General features: G+C 37.1%; 1 protein-coding gene across 9 annotated transcripts in view; it reads right to left on the bottom strand.

Annotated features, from left to right (window-relative positions):
- The window catches only part of TANC2 (tetratricopeptide repeat, ankyrin repeat and coiled-coil containing 2), a 471,789-nt gene that overhangs the window by 233,304 nt on the left and 218,555 nt on the right, over positions 1-19,930 (bottom strand). For all 9 annotated transcript variants that reach the window (XM_017950844.3, XM_031657665.1, XM_031657666.1 and 6 more), the window contains one exon: positions 2,454-2,602. In XM_017950844.3, coding sequence (XP_017806333.1) covers positions 2,454-2,602 — 149 coding nt within the window. The remainder of the gene's footprint in view (positions 1-2,453; positions 2,603-19,930) is intronic.

Here is a 19,930-nt window from a genome sequence, read left to right as displayed (position 1 = left end):
ACAAGATCATTCCCATTTTTTATTCACAGGGCACAGCATACTGACATAGTTACAATGTAAATTGATTTAAAAAATCATCAGCTCTGACATCATGAAACATACATTCTTGTTATGAGGTAAAACAACCCTGCAACTAAACATGTAATGTAATATCAGTTAATGGTAAAAGCTATGAAAAATTAAAGTAGGAGGATAAGGGGATATAGGGATGGGCAGGTGCAATTATTAGAAGAGGAATTAAGACCTCTCTGAGGAGGTAAAATTTAGGCAGAACCCTGAATAAGTGAGGAAGTGAGTTGTAGGGGAAGAACATTCAAGTACAAATGAATATAGTTGATGTGTCTGGCAAATGACAAGGAAGCCAATGTGGCTGGAGAGCCGTGCATGAAAGGGAGAGGGGTAGGAGGTGATGTAGGAGAGGTAGCAAGTGGCTAGATCAGGTGCAGCCTTCCAGGCCATAGTAAAGATTTTAGATTTTATTCTAAGTATGATGGGAATACAGGAGATTACAAGCAAAGTGACAGAATCGGATTCACATTTTACAAGGATCACTCTGGTTACTGTGTGAACACACTACAGGGGAGCAAGAGTGGAGGCAGAGACCTATTAGCAGGCCCATTTATTCATATAATAAATACCTACTGAGCACCTAGTAAAGACAATAATGTTCTAGGGGCAGAGGATATGGCAATGGGTAGAACAGGCAAAAATTCCAGCCTTCCAGTCTTACATTCTAGTACCTATTGCAGTAGCACAGGCAAAAGATGACAGTGGCTGGGACTTGGGTATAGCAGTGGGAATAGTGAGAAGGATCAGATTGAGTACATATTTCGAAGCCGGGGTCTATGATTTGCTGAAAGAGTGAATGTGGGTCTGATGGAAGTCAAATGGCTCCAATGCTTTTGTCCTAAGCAAGTAGGTGATACCATTTATTCATATGGGAAACACTGCAGAAGGACAGGTTCTAGGGAGAAATCTGACATGTTAAGTTTGAGATACATTTTAAACATTAGTTAGAAAATATAATGTGGGAAGCCACATATACAAATTTCAAGTAAAGGGGAAAAGGCAGGGCTAGAGATAATCAGGGAGTTAAGATAGTATTTAAATAATGCGCAGCTAGCAAAACCAATAACCTAGGAGTGAGACTTGAGGAGAGCGCCCTGGAACATCTGAAATTATCCACATGATATATAAATATATTCAAATAATCCTTGTATATCTCATTGTAATGAAAGTAATATGTGATATAGAATCTTCACTAATATTTATTAATATGCAATTTAAAATTAATTTGTCATCTCCTGAATAAAACGCTTCACTATCATTCACACTGAAGATTAAGATCATATAAATGAATCTGACTCTAGTACTTTTTTTGCTACATTTAAACTGAAAGACATGAAAATAGCAAAAAGAAAGAAAACTACAAAATATTTTTAAAATTGCTGATTTTTTTTAACTTTCTGAGATGGATACTTAGAAAATCCCCAAATATGTAGACATTGAGTAATATACTTCTAAATAGCCTTTGAGCCCAAGAGGAAATCACAAAAAAATTAGAAAACATTTAAAATTGAAATAATAAAAACTAAGTATAACAAAACTTGTAGGATATAGCTAAAGATGTGCTTAAAAAGAAATATTAGTTTTAAATGTGTATTTTAGAAAAGTAGAAAATCTAGGCCGGGTGCGGTGGCTCAAGCCTGTAATCCCAGCACTTTGGGAGGCCGAGACGGGCAGATCACGAGGTCAGGAGATCAAGACCACCCTGGCTAACATGGTGAAATCCCGTCTCTACTAAAAATACAAAAAAAAGTTAGCCGGGCGAGGTGGCGGGCGCCTGTAATCTCAGCTACTCAGGAGGCTGAGGCAGGAGAATGGCGTGAACCCGGGAGGCAGAGTTTGCAGTGAGCTGAGATTCGGCCACTGCACTCCAGCCTGGGCGACACAGCGAGACTTCGTCTCAAAAAAAAAAAAAAAAAAAAGAAAATCTAAACTAATGATCCAAGTAATCTTTTAGATACCACTTTCTAAATTATCATTTTGTAACTGATAAATTCAACTGTAGTTCCGGTAATTGGAATCTCTGGAAATTTGTTGAGACCTGCTCTACGGCTTAGCATATCATCAATTTGGTAAATAATCCACATGCACTTGAAAAGAATGTATACTCTGCAAATTTGGGGTGCAGTGCTTATATACACGTCAATTTTATTTGTTGGCTTGCTCATTCATTCATTCATTAAATCAATCAAAACCTAAAAGTGGCTTTTTCGATTGTAACTCTAAGACTAAAGCTAAAAGATTATTCATAAACCGAAGAAATAATAGTGATTATGGAAAATTAAATTGTATTCTAGGCCTCAAAAGGCTTTCAACAATTGAGATTATTTCTGACATAATAAGCTGATTCATACTATGTTTCTCAAAGGTGATAGCAAATGGCTTACCTGATTTTCATCCTGCACTTCCATGCTGTATTGGTCACCTGGCTGAACTTCTGTGACTTTCTCTCCAAGGAGGAAACCCAGACGAGTCATGAGTGTGTTTGCTGCCTCATCTACAGATGGAGGGGGGCCAAGCTCCTGTTCAGCATCACCTGTAACAAGAAGGCATTGAAGAACATGAATCTTTCAAAATAAAATGGTCTAGTTCTGCAACTATTCATACATTCACTTTGGTCATTTCTTTAGTTTTCACATTTTAACTCAAAAATGACAAGGTTATGGAGTTTTTCTTGGACTACTCACTCTCAATATAAATTTGTTTCCAAGTACAAAATTTACACGAATCAAATAAAAATGAGCCAGGGAACTCAAAATGATTTAAAAAGTGAGGCAAAAAAAAAATTTTCCTAAAATGAATATCTGTTTATGTTGACTTACTGTCCATATTTATTCAGGTTTTGTTCTAAATTCAGAGCATTTAATCTCACCTTGTAACAATCCACAGTAGCACAGATTTTAAAGGACATTACAAAAATCCTTTTATGGGGTCAGATATATCCATTAGCATTACAAGCACTAACTGTAGTGTCATATGGTTTGATGCCAAAACACAACAGCATCACTACACACAATCACATCTTATTATTTAGGATATTCAGTATTACACAGTAAACCACTCCAAATGCCAAGAAGGTAAGATCTGCATTGTTATTATTCCATTTAACTTTATACTAACGTCTCTAATAAAGTCACAAGCTGGGGGTCAGAGATAGGGTATATGTGTATTTTTGTATATTAGTACTGAACTCAAGTGTTCCATCTGTGAAAAATCTCTATAAAACTCTCACTGAACGTATGTCAAGGTAGAAAAACAAGGCTCTATTTTTCCTCTCCTATTATCCTCCCAGAGGCAACATAAATATATTGCTCTGCCACAGAACAGAAATAAGAGAATCAGTAGGGTTATTTTTATATTATAAACATTTAGATACTTATTTTTTTTTCTCAAGAATAATTGGAAGTTTCTTATTCCTTGATAAAATGAAAAGGCAAAACTGGTCTCTTGAAATTAATGAATAACACTTTCCTCCCTCCTAAAGGTTAAACTAACTAATCTTTTGCAAATTTTTCTCATCATAGATTCCAGACCTCTAGATATTCTGGGGCTCTATTTCACTGTCTCCTACAAAGTTATTCAGATAATTAGTAAGTGTTTTCTACGTACATGGTTAACAACAGATGCGCGAATTTATATATAACATGGAGATACAGTCATTGAGTTTGAAAAGTTTATAATCTATATGGAAAATAAAATAAAAGAGTATATATTTATTTAGCATATACTTACATAATGCTTATGATGCACAAGTCACTAGTGTAAATACTTACAAATGTTAGCTTACTTAACCTTCATAACTTTAGATTCCACTTTCTAAGGTACAAATTATTACCCTCATTTTACAGATGAGAAAATAGAGGCACAGATAAATTAAATTATTTGCTCAAAGTAACACAACCAGTAAATGGTAGAGCCAGGATTAGAACTTGAGCTCCCTGACTCCAGAATTTATGCTCCCAATGAGCACAACAGTGTCTTCCTCACTGGAAACAAATATTACAAATGGTGAGAATGTCTGAATAAGAGATAACTTGTAATAATAGGCATATTGCTTATAGTATGTTAATCTCAATAATCCTAACAAAGCATGTTGTAAACACTAAGGTAATCAAATGGAGGTTCTTAAGAGACAGATAACTGCAACCCTTTCTACATTACTACTTCCAGTACTTCCAAGTATGAATGCAGAAAGAAGTTCAAGAATTCTTCTGTGGGTGGCTATATTACATACTGCTACCACACCAGGTCCTTTTCATCTGGTTTGACTGGTATTTTTTTACACCTTGCTAAATCTACTTTTTCTTTCCTATTTACTTACCTCATCTCAAAATATCATTTGAGGATGACATTAATATGATACTATCTGCTGTGCACTCTATAATGAAAGAAATCCGATACCAGGTTATGATACGAAAAAACTATCTTTGGCAATTACATTTGTTTTGAACTTTTCTTATTTGTTGATCTTGAGTAAAATTTTACACATGATGAAAAGGCCTAGTAGATGAATTAGTGAGGGCTTCTCAAATAACAGACAGGGACCTGTGAATCCCTCCATTTTAAGTCTTAGATTACCAACAGCTGCCTCTGTCTCCTCTTCCTTAAAGTATGCCAGGATTTCGGGTGGAAGAAAGTAGAAACAGTAGAGGCACCTCCTTTCTAGTTTCTAGATTACAGACTTCACTGTCAGTAACCTCTTCCCTAATCCATTTTCATTGACTATTTTAAAATAAATTAAAAATAGTTACTTCTGAAAACAAAAAAGGGTGGGGCAAGGCGTGGTGGCTTATGCTCTAAATCCCAGCACTTTGGGATGCTGAGGGAGGTTGATCACTTGAGCCCAGGAGTTCAAGACCAGCCTGGGCAACATGGCAAAACTCCATCTCTACAAAAATTACAAAAATTAGCTGGGTGTGGTGGCGCGTGCCTGTGGTCCCAGCTACTTAGGAGACTGAGGCAGGAGAATTGCTTGAACACAGGAGGCCAAGGTGGTAGTTAGCCGTGATCATGTCACTGCACTCCAGCCTGGGCAACACAGCAAGATCCTGTCTCAAAAATAAACAATAATTTTTTTTTTTTAAAAAGGTGGGAATATGTGAAATATATTTTGAAGGTGCTCTGTAGGACCAGATGAACAGCTTCTCACTTGTAGGGATTTATTAGGTTGGTGCAAAAGTAATTGAGGTTTTTGCCATTATGGCACCATTAAAGGTAATGGCAAAAACCACAATTACTTTTGCACCAACAGAATAGTGTATTCAAATACTGTATATTGAAACACGAAGTCAGGTCCTCCCCTCCAAACCATTTCATTTAAAATATGCTGAAAATGTCATGAGGTCACGCATTTTCATTTTTTCCTACTTAGTGTACATTGATTCTGCATTCTTCCTTAAATACTACCATTTTTCTTCCCTTTTTGTCTCATTTCTATTTCCCACTTGCAAGTAACTGCTATGATAAAACCTCTCTGCCTGCAAAATGAAAACTTACCAGCAGAATAAAATCTGGCCAGTGGCATAAAGATAGACTTTTCCCCCCTCATTACAATTAATAATGGGGCCATCTGAGGATCACTAAAAGGGAGGATTTAATGGAAATAGTGGTAGCTTAAGAGAGAGAAATCAGTGCTTAATTATCAGGGTTATTGGGTTTGTAATTTTTAAGAATAGAGAAAGTGAGTTAAAAAAGTTTAAGAAAATTCTTTGACCTATTTTAAAGATTGTCTGGTCTTTGGAGGCAATGTGCGTTTTAGAATGAGTTTCATCCATATTGTGTGTATCAAGTCTTTTAGTTTTTTTTTTTTTTTGTGGGGGAGGGTGCATTACGGTTTTCCATGTTCATGGTTTGGAAGATAATTTTGCTATGATATCAATATTCCCCAAATCAATCTACCAATTTAATGTAATCCTTATCAAAATTCCAGCTGCTTGCTTACTTGCTTCCTTTCCTTCTTCCCTTCTATTTTCAGAAATTGACCAGCTGATCACAAAAATTATATGGAAATATAAGGGGCCCAAAATTTAAAAAAAACCTTTAAAAAGAAGAACAGAGTTCGAAGACTCACATTTCCTATTTTCAAAATTTACTGCAATGCAACAGTAATCAAGGCAATATGGTACTGGCATCAGAATAGACCAAGGAAATAAAGAGTCCAGAAATATACTCTTACATTATGGCCAATTGATTTTTTTTTCTTTTGTGGGACAAGGTCTCACTCTGTTGCCCAGACTGGAATTCAGTGGTGCAACCATGGCTCACTGCAGCCTCGACCTCCTGGGCTCAAGCAATCCTCCTGCCTCAGCCTCCTGAGTAGTTAGGATTACAGGTGTGCACCACCATGCCTGGATAATTAAAAAAAAATTTTTTTTGTAGAGATGGTGTCTCATTATGTAAACCAGGCTGGTCTTGAACTCCTGGGCTTAAGCAATCCTCCCACTTCACCCTCCCAAAGTGCTAAAATTACAGGCATGAGTCACCATTCCTGCCTTGGTCAATTTTTAACAAGGATGCAATGACAATTCAATGGGAAAAAAATAATCTTCCCAACAAATGGTGTTGAGACAACTGCATAAACACAAAGGTATGAAGCTGGAGCCCTACTTCATATATCAAAATTAAGTAAAAATGCGTCACGGACCTAAATGTGTAAGCTAAAACTATAAAACTCTTAAAAGAAAACATGGTAGTAAACTTCATGACCTTTGGTTAGGAATGGTTTCTTAGACATGAAACTAAAAGCATAAGTGACAAAAAGAAAAACAGATAAATCAGACTTCATCAATAATTAAAAAGTGTCATGCTTCAACGGATACCATCGAGAGTGCAAAGACAACCCACTGAATGGGAGAAAATATATGTGAATCATGTGTTCAAGGGACTTGAACCCAGACTATATAAAGAACTCCTACTACTCAACCATAAAAAGGCAAATAAACGAATTAAAACATAGGTGAAATATTGGAATAGATATTTCACCAATGAGGGTATACAAATGGTCAATAAGTACATGAAAGGATGTTTGACATAATTAATCATTAAGGGAAATGCAAATCAAAACCACAAGGAAATATCAAGTTATACCCACTAGGATGGTTAAAACAAAAAAGACAAGCAATAACAAACAGTGAAATTTATTGGAACCTTCATACAATAATGGTAGCAATGTAAAATAGTGCAGACATTTTGAAAATAGTTTGGCAGTTCCTCAAGATGTTAAACATAGAGTTACCATGTGACTCAGCAAATCTACTCCTAGACATATACCCAAAAGAATTGAAAACACACATCAACTTGTACATGAATGGTCATAGTACTGTTATTCATAACAGTCAAAAATAGAACCCCACTGTCCCTCAAATGATGAATGGATAAATAAAATGTCATATATTCCCATTAGGGAACATTTGGCCATGAAAAAAAAGAAATAATGATACATGCCATAATATGAAAGAACACTCACTGAAAGTATTGTGCTAAGAAAATCAGACACAAAAGACCACATATTGTATGATTCTAATCATATGAAATGTCTGGAATAGGCAAATCTGTAGATATAAAAAGTAGATAAGCCATTGCCTAGGACTGGGCTGTGTGGGGAGTGACTGTGAATGGGCACAGGATTTTTTTTTGGGGGGGGTTAATAAAAATGCTCTAAAATTAGATAGCGGTGATAGTTATACAAGTCTGTAAATATACTAAGTATCACTGAGGTGTATATCTTAAAAGGATGTATTTTTTGGTATGTGAATTACATTTCAGTATAGCTGTTATTAATAAATATGAAAACCCCACAATAGTACAAATAGAACCATGTACCCATCACCCAGTTTTCCCAAAGGAAACATCTTACATAACAACAGTCAGTTATACAGGAAAACGACACTGGGAGAATACAATGAACTAGACTACACACCTTATTCAGATTTTGCCAGATTTTTTTTTTGGATGGAGTCTCACTCTGTTGCCAGGATGGAGTACAGTGGCGCTTGGCTCGCTGCAACCTCTGCCTCCTGGGTTTAAGCAATTCTCCTGCTTCAGCCTCCTGAGTAGCTGGGACAAGCGCACACTACCACGCCTGACTAATTTTTTGTATTTTTAGTAGAGGCAGGGTTTCATCACGTTGGCCAGAATGATCTCGATTTCTTGACCTAGTGATGCGCCCACCTAGGCCTCCCAAAGTGCTAGAATTACGCCACTGCACCCGGCCAGATTTTTTTTTTTTTTTTAAGAGACGGGGTCTCAGCTTTGTTGTCCAGGCTGTTCTGGAACTCCTGAGCTCAGGTGATCGTCTTACCTCAGTGCCCTGAGTACGCTGGGACTACTGGTGCATGTCACCCTGGTTGGTCACCTTGATTTTGTCAGATTTTGCATACACTCATTTGTTGTGGTTGGGGTTTTTTGGGAACATTTTGTGTATAGTTCTGTGAATTTCCATGTGGTATCATTTTTCTTCTGCCTGAAGAAATTTCTTAAACATTTCTTGTAGTACAGGTCAACTGGTGATAAAGTCTTCCATTTTTTATATGTTTAAGAAAATCTTCATTTTACTTTCATTTTTGAACTATATTTTTTCAGGGTATACAATTCTAGTTTGATAGTTTCTTTGTCTCAGTAATTTAAAAATGCTATTCCTAAATTTGAAAATTAAAAAATTTAAAAACGATGCTGCCCCACTTGTCTTCTGTCTTGATTTTTTTCAAAGAGAAGTGTGCTGTCATCTTTCTCAATTGTCTGTGATTTCTCTGACTGATTTTAATAGTTTTTTCTTTATCATTAGTTTTAAGCAGTTTCATATTGTATCTTAGTGAAATCTTCATGTTTCCTGTGCTTAGGATTCATTGAACTTCTTGTATCTGTGGGTTTATAGTTTTAATGAAACTTAGAACATTTATTCAAAAAATATATATGCATTATGTGTCTGTATACACACAAACACACACACACATGTATGTGTGTATGTGTGTGTGTATATATATATAAAAAACATAATTTTTGGTGGTTCTTTCTGGGGCAGATTATAACTTTTCTTAGCTATAATAATAGTTAGCTATATATGGCAATTAATTATATGGTTATTAACCAAATCTGAGTAAGGTCTGTAGTCTAGTTAATTGTACATGCCAGGTACTATTCCTAAGAACTTTACCTATATTATCTAATTTAATCATCAAATTGCCCTACAAGGTACACAATCTTATCCATACTTTACAGATAATGAAAATAAAGCACACAAAGAATAAGTAACTTACCAAATTCATACGGCTAGTAAGTGGCTGAGCCAGGCAATCTGGCTCTAGACCTCAGGCTCTTTACTTTTAAGTTATACTGTCATCTCCAAGTCCAGTCTCTCACTATGTTGCCAGGCATCAGTCCCCAGCTCCCCTCTGCCCACTGAATTTGCTCAAAACTTCCAAAACTTCTCAAGTCATCATATCAATTATTTGACCTATATTTTTGTCTCATCCATGACCATCCAGGTGATATGAAGAGGGTCTCATCTTTATAACAATACACTCCAATTAAGGTATGTACCTAAACAAAGACAGTACTTTCCTTGAATGGAATTCTGTAACTTCTTTAATAATGACAACAACTTTGAGGTATGAGAAACAGACAACTGGTTGCTGAAAAACAATCTTTCTGAGACTGTGATGCACGAAATAAATCATACAGCACTCCTGCATCATGCTGATTAAAACTACTTAAATTTGCAGCTCTGGTTTTGTTTTGGCTGTTTGTAAGCAGTGTGTTTATGCATTAGGCTTTGCTCCCAGAAATCTGGCTGAGGAATACATCACTGTAAAGACTAAGGGATTATAGATTTTACATGGAAATGGAAAGGTCCACGAATAGTATAGAAGACTTGAAGAAAGGCCCGGTGCAGTGGCTCATGCCTGTAATCCCAGTACTTTGGGAGGCTGAGGCAGGTGGATCACCTGAGGTCAGGAGTTCGAGACCAGCCTGACCAACATGGTGAAACCCCGTCTCTGCTAAAAATACAAAAAATTAGTCAGGCGTGGTGGCAGATGCCTGTAATCCCAGCTACTTGGGAGGGTGGGGCAGGAAATTACTTGAACCTGGGAGGCGGAAGTTGCAGTGAGCCGATATTGCACCATTACACTCCAGTCTGGGTGACAAGAGCGAGGCACCATCTCAAAAACAAACAAACAAACAAACAAACAAAAAAACACACAAAAGAATGACATACTGCTTAATATCAAGATTAATATAAAGCTACAGTAATTAAGACACAGCTAGACAAAAGCATAGATAAAAAGGTGGTCAATGGAACAGAATTTAAAAATCCAAAAACAGATCTCTCTCTATATAATCACCTGATTCAGAACAAAAGTTTCACTGCAGTGTTTCAGTAACACGAGAGTATTTTCAAGTACTGGTAACAGATCAATACGATATCCATATGGAAAAATAAATCCTGTCCTTAAAAGAATAAATTTCATATAGATTATAGACCCAAATATAAAAAGTAAAGCAGTAAGTCTACTGGAAAATGACCTAATAGGACATCTTTATGACCTAGAAATAGGTAAACATTTCCTAGACAGGCTGAAAAGGCAACAACTGTTAAGAAAAAATATTGGCAAAGTCAAGTTCATTAACAAGAATTTCTGTTCACCAAAGACATCATTAAGAAGGTAAAAGGGCAAGCCATAGAATGGGGTTACTACTACAAATCAACAAGAAAAAGAAAGACAATCCAATTAAAAAATAGACAAAAGATCCACACAGGATTTACAAAAGAGAATATCCAAATAGCTAATAAGCACATGTAAAGGTGTTGAATATTATTGGGAAATGCAAATCAAAACTCCAATGAGATACTACTACACATGTACAGTGCAGAATGGCACACAAAACAAAATAGCACCTGACAGTACAGGGCAAAGGAACATTGAAACACTGCTGTGCTGATGGGAATGTAAATTGGTAGCATCAAATTTGGATAAAAGATTTGGCATTTAAAAAATGTATGGTTTCAAATTTGGAAAATGTTTGCCATTTTACAGAAACCATATGACTCAGCAAGTCCACTACCAGTTGTATAAAAAAAGGGAAAAGTATACTAATAGGTGCAACAAAAGACACATGACAAATGTTCATAAAATTGTTCATCATAGCCAAAGTTGAAAATGTCCATCAAGGTTGAGCAGGGTGGCTCATGCCTGTAATTCCAGCACTTTGGGAGGCCGAGGCGGGTGGATCACTCTAGGTCAGAAGTTCGAGACTAGCCTGGCCAACATGGTGAAACCCTGTCTCTATCAAAAAAATACAAAAACTAGATGGGTGTGGTGGCACATGCTTGTAGTCCCAGCTATTTCAGCCTGAGTGACATGGCAAAACCATAACTCTACAATTTTTTTTTTTTTTAAAAGTAGCCAGGCCTGGTAGTACATGCCTGTAGTCCCAGCTACTCAGGAGGGTAAAGTAGGAGGATGGCTTGAGCCTGGGATATCAAGGTTGCAATGAACCGTGATTGCACCACTGTACAACTGAGTGAGACAGTCGTACAGTCGTACAGCGTGAGACCCTGTCTCAAACTCTGCCTCCACCCTCCCACCCCCCCAAAAAAACATGTATTACTGAACAAAAGAAGACAGATTCAAAAGAATACAAAGGGCCGGGCGCAGTGGCTCACGCCTGTAATCCCAGCACTTTGGGAGGCTGAGGTGGGTGGCTCACCTGACCAACATGGTGAAACTCCATCTCTACTAAAAATACAAAAAAATTTAGCCAGGCATGGTGGCAGGTGCCTGTAATCCCAACTACTCAGGAGGCTGAGACATGAGAATAGCCTGAACGCAGGAGGCAGAGGTTGCAGTGAGCTAAGATCATGCCATTGCACTCCAGCATGGGCGACATAGCAAGACTCTGTCTGAAAAAAAAAAAAAACAAAAAAACAACATACTAAATGATTTTATTTATATAAAGTTCAGAAATTGGTAAAACAAATAATTGATGATGGCAGTCAGAACAGTGGGTATGTTTGTGGGGGAGGATAATGATGCAGAGGAAGCATGAAGGAAGCTTCTGAACTGCTGAAAACATTCAATATCTTGATTTAAGATGTGTTCATAAATTTTCATAGCAAGGCATAATTGATATTTGTGCTCCTTTCTGTATTTATATTTTAATTTTTACAAAATTACAAAAAATGTATTAAGGACTTAGGGCACTGACTTTGAGAATGAAACTATTTTCTCAACAATACTTGTTTATGCTTTTTTACTCTAAGAAACAGGTCTAGAGTTATGGAAAAAAAACAAATAACACTATATATTTAAGCTATATATTTAAATACTATTTAAGTTGCTCAGATGAGGGATACTAATAACAGCAAACTTACTACTCTAAACGTTTAGATCTTTCATTTAAAGTTCCTGTCTTAATAAAGACATAATTTTAGAAATCAAGAGATTTCAAGGAAATTATATATGAAATATGTTATGGTTTAAATAGATCTTCAACTAATGAAAACAAATATGTACTTTTTTCCCACTCAGGTAAGAATGCACCAAACACATTTGCATTTCTTTTTTTAAAAAACAAATGATAAAGACCCAGTTTACCAGATTTACGTAAATTTTTAAAAATATTTTATATATTTAGGGAGTATAAGTGCAGATTCCTCACATGCATGTACAACACAGTGGTGGAGTCTGAGCTGTTAGTGTACCCATCACTCGAATAATAAGTGTGCATTATACCCAGCAGGTAAATTTTTGACCCTCTCAAACTTTACTTTTTAAATTTCAGCTTAACATTACTAATTTAAACAATTGTCAAAACTAAGTCGCTAGCATTCATCCACAACTAAAAAACATCCTTAATTTGTGTTAAACCAGAAATGTGTTACCATGAATGCATTAATATCTTGCACTACTAAACAGACAAAAAAATAGAAATTATTTCTGTGGAAGATTCATGCTATCATGCTGGCAATGTTAACTTCACTTAACAGAAAAAAATAGGAATTATTTCTGTGGAAGATTTATTCTGGCAATGTTAACTTCACTTGACACTACACCTGGCTCACATTTCAGACACAATGGAAAAGCAGATCCATGCTGGTGTTAAGTGTACAGTCTTGTCCTACCACTACTCGAGTCAAGTTTCAACTAAGAGTATAATAAAGCAAAGTGCATGCAGAGATGTACAATTTTTAAGTCTTAAAAAAGGTCCTATTTTGTGGTCTCATTAATAAATTCCAAAGTTTAAGACAAATAGGGACTCCAATGAGCTGTTCATAAATACTCTAGATTAGACACAATGAAAAAGAAAGTCATGTTCATCTGAAATCTTCAAAGAAATGTTCCGTAATCCTCAGTGGTGCTTGTTATAGTTTAACATTTCTGTTCAAATGTGTGTGTTGAATTACTTGTTATGCAAGGGTAGAAGCTGCTCCTCACAATTTACTGGTAAGGACTTTGACTCTTTCTTGACCCTTTTCAACAGTTCTCTTTGTAGTGATTTTCTGCCATCAACTATTTTAGGTATAAACTGATACAAATTTTAAGTTGCCCATGGCACTACCACCAAATAATGTGGAAGAAAATGAAGTGAGGCCTCCATGATCTCGTGACTGAATGAAGCAAATCTTGTATCAGAAGAAGAAAATCCACTTCCAAAACATGGGAATCCACTCAAGTTGGAGAAAAAAGACTCTGTTCCTCAGCTTCTGCTTCTTTGGGAACCCCTTTGATTCCCCAAAAAAGTCCTCAAATGAGTTTTCATAGAAGTTGAATAAAAATGGGTCCCTTCCACCAAAAAAGTCCCTGAAGGCATCATCTGGGTTACAGGAATGTGAAGCCAAACTAAAACGAACTGTCAAAATGACTTCCAACTCCTCCTCCACCATTTAATTTCCTTGCCATATTTGTCACAGATGTCCCATTTTTTAGCATCTGATAATAATCTCATATGCTTCAGCTACTTGTCAGAATTTTCTGTTTCTTCTCTATTCTCATGATTTTTATCTGGGTGCCACTTTAGTGCCAGTTTCCAATATGCCTCTTTAATAGCCTTGGAGCAGAGCGAGGGGTATGTTTCTATATGCCTAGAACTTCACAGTATTCTACAGTTTCAACAGATTGTAGGAACAGGCCGGAGGACATGAGCGGTGGTGTCAGGAAGCAGGGGAGGCAGGGCTTGGCTCTGGCGCAGCAGTGCTGGTGGCAGTGGTGGCACCCCACGCTTTCCTCTGAAAACCTTTGTTTTAAATTGGCTATTGAGGAATTCTGTGGAAATGACAGCCAGAACACAAGTTCTCAACTTCTCTTCCTACTACTACCTACACCTCACTGGAGTGATACGACGGTCAAAATAAGGGTATTAGTGACACTAGGCAAGTACACTGGAAGCTGAAGGTAGATGAGAACAGGAGTGGTGCTTTATTTTCTGTAACGCACCAAATAACCAGGGAAGAGTGAGGAGCCAAGAGCAAGGGAAACAGCAACAACCTTAGATTTCTCCAGCTTTTCTGGTTGACAGATGCTGGTGAATCCACTTGGAGAGGGGGCTGTTCCTACTAAATGTGGTCCTTGGAGGTTTAACCATTCCGAGAGGCAATATTATTACCAGATAAAGCAAAATTTAAGGTGGTACGAGGTGTCAAGTGAAATTTCTGTTTTCCTGGAATTGGCAAGTAGGGCCCACAGGGCAATGACAAAAGACCTTGGAGACTCTACATTTTCAATACAGATCTCTGGGGCTACCTTTCTCCCTGCTGGCTTTTGAGATGTTCCATTTCAGTAGGAAAGACAATACAATTTTCTCCCTTCCTCACCTGGTTCATGATTTTCAACATGCCTAGAAAGAAGTTGATGCCTGTACCTATAGGCCCCAAAGTTGAGACTGTAGAGGGTAGTCTATACCATTCAGGCTCATCTACCTTCCACTAGGCCAACTGAACCTACAGTGAGCTAGTTTAGAGTGAGGACCAACAGCTAGAGGACAGAAGCCCCACCAACATCAACCCTGGGTAAATTCAGGTTATTATCAGAAGACCATTAAAGATATCACTAACAAACCATGGGCAGTTATATAAAGAGTATCTTTATTTATTCTCCCTCCTCTCTACTGAGAAGAGTAAGCAGAAAGAAGTGGCAGCTCTGTGACAGTGCAAATTTAGTATGAACATACACGTCCCTCTAATTCAGAGCTAAACGAAATCACTATGCCTACTCTTTCCTTTTTTTTTTTTTTGAGATGGAGTCTCACTCTGTCACCCAGGCTGGAGTGCAGTGGTGCGATCTCGGCTCACTGCAACCTCTGCCTCTCAGGTTCAAGCGACTCTCCTACCTCAGCCTCCCTAGTAGCTGGGACTACATGTACCTGCCACCATGGCCAGCTACTTTTTGTATATTTGGTAGGGATGGGGCTTCACCATGCTAGCCAGGCTGGTGTTGAACTCCTGACCTCAGGTGATTTGCCTGCCTCAGCCTCCCAAAGTGCTGGGATTACAGGTGTGAGCCACCATGCCAGGCCTTTGCCTACTTTTTTCTACTACTATATTCTCAGTGCCTAACACGTAGGAGGCATTCAAGAAATATTTCCTGAAAGCATGAAGTACTTTTTAGAGAAGGACACAATCAGATTTGAATATAATAAAGGTTCTTCTGGTAGCACTGAGGGTAATGGATTGGAAGAGGATGAGGCAAAAAGACTAGAAATTTTCTCAGCTTCCTGATAACACAAACATATAAATCTGCCTATATATCATTCACCCTTTTAAATAGTGATACTGTTTAAATAGTAATACTTCTCCTGAACCCATCAACTCTATCATCCTTCCCTCCTTTTAATAGCAATATTGTCCCTTTTCCTATCTAAAATGAACCTTTCCAATTATATTTTGGATCTTACTGAAGCCTGTCTTCAGGGAAACTTGATAAAAAAGATTAGTCTTTCTCAAATTCATACTCGTGCTTTCATATGAATTTTTCCCATTTGGTGTTAAACATATTCCAACATCTTCCAACAAATCACAAGCAACTTTACTTGACAACTCTTCTCATATCAGTTAACAACTTAAATTGGAGCAATGGCATTAAGGATAGAGGAAAGCCATTATTTTTGTTTTTTGGGGTTTTTTTTGAGACAGGGCCTCACTTTCTCACCCAGGCTGGAGTTTAGCGGCGTGATCACCTTGAACTCCCTTGTGGGCCCAAGCAATCCTCCCACTTCAGCCTCTTGAGTAGCTGGTACCACAGGCATGTGCCACCACACATTTTTTTGTTTTTTTTTTTTTTTAAAGAGATGGAGTCTCTCTATGTTGCCCAGGCTGGTCTTGAATTCCTGAGCTCAAGTGACCCTTGACCTCCCAAAGAGCTAAGATTATAGGCATGAGCCACCATACCCAGCCTACAAGAAATATTTTGTAAATTAAAGGAAGTGCTAGGAAGAGCACAGAGACAAAACAATTACACTTACTTTGGGAGGGAAGAGGGGGGAAAGGGATGGAAGAGGATTCTTAGAGGAGAGTATACTTGAAATTAATGGATGAGTTTGACATTTAACAGTAGAGTCAGGGAAAAAGAGCAGAGGGAACAATCTGTAGGTTCAAATTGTTGACTTACCAATTCAACATAAATACAGGACTCGATCACAACTGATTAAATGCAGCATATTTAATATTATTTTAAAACTGAAGTTTATTTCTGGAATAATGTTGATAGTAGTATTAATAGTAGTAGCGATGATGACTGTAACAATAACTTATTGAGACACTACTGTGCTTTTCTAAATGCATTATATGTATTAAGTCATTTAATCTTCACAACATTCCTTATCTCACAAATAGCAAAAAGTGAGGAACACAAAGATTAAGTTCTTGCTTGTCTACGGTTAGAGTTAGTTAAGTAACAGAGACAATATTTAAGTCCAGGCAATCTGGTTCCTGAGCCTATGTTCTTAACCATTTCATCATCCTGCCAAGAAAACTGCAATTATTAAGTACAAATTGTCTAAATAGGTACTTAATCTGTTTTTATCTTTAACAGCATCTAGCAGAATTATCTGATGATACAATGAGCACAGTCCCTTATTCTTGAGGAGTTTATAGTCTCATGGGGGAAACAAAAAAAAAAAACTTAATTAAATCACAGTAAATTAAACTCTGTGATAAATACAACACAGCCCCCAAAAAAGAGGATGCTATAAAAAAAGCAGGTACTGAATATTTCAGAATATATTTTGGTCATTATTTTCTTGATGATGCCAATTCTCCAGTCGGAGATAGTTAACACTTCGCAACATCTGAAAAAAGTACCTTCTACTTAAGGTGGCCAATGTGCACAGGGATTAAACAATGATTAAAACTGTGCCAAGAAATGAATGTCTAATAGCCAATGTATCCAAATTCCGAATCTGTATTCCTAACATGGCAAGCTGCACACAAATAATACACACTGTATCTCTAGTTCCACAGACTCTCTTAAATCTCAGCATTCTTTTAGCGTTTTCACATTGGGTTGTTTACATTTTCTGATTTGTTGATTATAAACTGCTTATTCTCATCTATTTCAAGACTCAGAAATTTGTGCCATATTTAATCAAATAAAGAAACTCATGCTTTCTCTTTAACAGAGTTGTAAAAACAATGATTAGCTTGGCCCGATTGCCAAAGCAAACCTGGCTATATTTTCATTTCTTAGTTCTTGAATGATTACCTGAATTTTTCATTTTTCTGAGGAACGTTAGAAAATAAGCAGCTGCTAAAAGCAGAGGCTGCAATTTGTCACAATAAAATGTTGAAAAAGGCACGGAAGCTCTTCCACATCCTTCCAAAACTGAGCTCCTGGCTGTGAGAATCAAAGTCCACCAGTTTTCAAGAATCAAAGCAACCACCTCTAGCTTATGTGCACTCACAGGGCAGTTAGTCTTAAGGCACTGCTCCACACTTCTACTTCTTAGTGCCCAAGAGCATAACAGAAGAGGGAAGAAACACAAGAAACAAGAGTTACAAAATAGTGACAATTGTTGAAACTGGAGGATAGGGACATGCAGGTACTTTGGGTATGTTTAATACTTCCCACAATAAAACTTTTTTGGGTTTGTCCAAGTGACTTTCTTTGGACAATGCGATGTTACAAGCAGAGGCCTGAAACGTGCCTGTACAGTTTAACTTGTGTTCTTGCGCTCTGGTGATACACCAGGAGAAGCTCCTGGCTGATACCCCTTCAGCCTGAACCCAGAATGATCACAGATGATGAGCTCAACTTGAATGCTAGAGCCATCCAGCCAACCTACAGCATGAATCAGAGCCATTTCAACCAATACTTGCAAGCCCATGAGTTTTTTAAAGTGCTTATTTTTGGTTGCTGTAAGTTTTGGGGTGGTTTGTCATGTACCATTATTGTAGGCATTTAATTTTTAGGTATTTGACTCAAATACAACCACAACTTAATTAGCAGACTATGATGAAATTCTAGTGGCTTTTCTTACCATATATTTTCTGCTCAATCTAACCATTCTCTTAGTCACTTTCCTACTCATTCACTACCATCTAGTTGCTATCTTATTCCAGATTCAATTCCATTTCCTATTTATCGATTGTTTTCTTTCTAAAAATATAATTTGCAAATAATAAACTATTATCTATATAACATATACAATTCAATAAATTTTGGGGCTTTTTTTGAGATGGAGTCTCGCTCTGTTACCCAGGCTGGAGTGCAATGGCACAATCGTGGCTCACTACAACCTCCACCTCCCGGGTTCCACCTCCCGGGTTCTAGCAATTCTCCCACCTCAGCCTCCTGAGTAGCTGGGACTACAGGTGTGTGCCACCATGCCCTGCTAATTTTTTGTATTTTTAGTAGAGATGGGGTTTCATCATGTTGGCCAGGCTGGTCTCAATGGTCTCAAACTCCTGACCTCAAGTTATCCGCCCGCCTTGGCCTCCTAAAGTGCTGGGATTACAGGCATGAGCCACCGTGCCCGGCCGCAATTCAGTAAATTTTGATAAATATATACATCTGGTAAAACTACCAAAATCAAGATACGAACATTTTCATTACTCTCTGGAAGTCTGTTTGTGCCCCTTTGTAGGCAAACTCACTGTCATCTCTAGTTCCAGGCAACCACTGATTTTTTTCCTGTTATTTCAGTTTTTATTTTCTATAATCTTACATAAGCTTATATAAGTAATTAAATAGATTATATAAGGAATTAAACAGTATGCATTCTTTTTAGCCTGGTTTCTTTCATTCAGCCTAATGTTTTACAGATCCAGTCATGTTGTTGAGTATGTTAATAGTTTGGTCCTTTTCATAGGTGGGCAGTATTCCTTTATATGGATACCACATTTTGTTGTTTCCCTGCTGATAAACATTGCATTGTTTTCAGTTTTTGGCTACTATGTACAAAAGCGCTATAAACGTCCATGTAAAGTCTTTAAGTGGACATATATTTTAATTTCTCTTTGAAAAATACATGGGTGTGTAATAGCTGAATTATAAAGTTTACAATTTTAACTTCATAAGAAATTGCCAGTTTCCAAAGTGACTGGTGACTTTATACTCTCCCAGGCTGTGCATGAGAGTTCTTGTTGCTCCATATCCTCTCCAACACTTGGTAGTGACAGTCTTTTTAATTTTAGTTATACTAATAAATACACAGAGGTATCTCATTCTGGTTTTAATTTGCAGTTCTCATGATAATGGTATCGAACATCTTTTCACATGTTTATTGACCATTCTTACATCTTCCTTTGTGAACAAATGTTCAAATATTTCATCCATTTTAAAACTTCAGTTGTCATAATAAAATGGTGGTTGTTTCAAGCCAAAAAAAAAAAAAATTCAGTTGTCTTCTTGTTAATTAATAGTAAGCATTTATT

This window comes from Papio anubis, chromosome 17 (genome assembly GCF_008728515.1).
Source record: "Papio anubis isolate 15944 chromosome 17, Panubis1.0, whole genome shotgun sequence".
In the NCBI taxonomy this organism is placed as follows: Eukaryota; Metazoa; Chordata; class Mammalia; order Primates; family Cercopithecidae; genus Papio; species Papio anubis.
The sequence above is the reverse complement of the archived record's forward strand: the minus strand, read 5'-3'. Positions and strand labels throughout refer to the sequence as shown.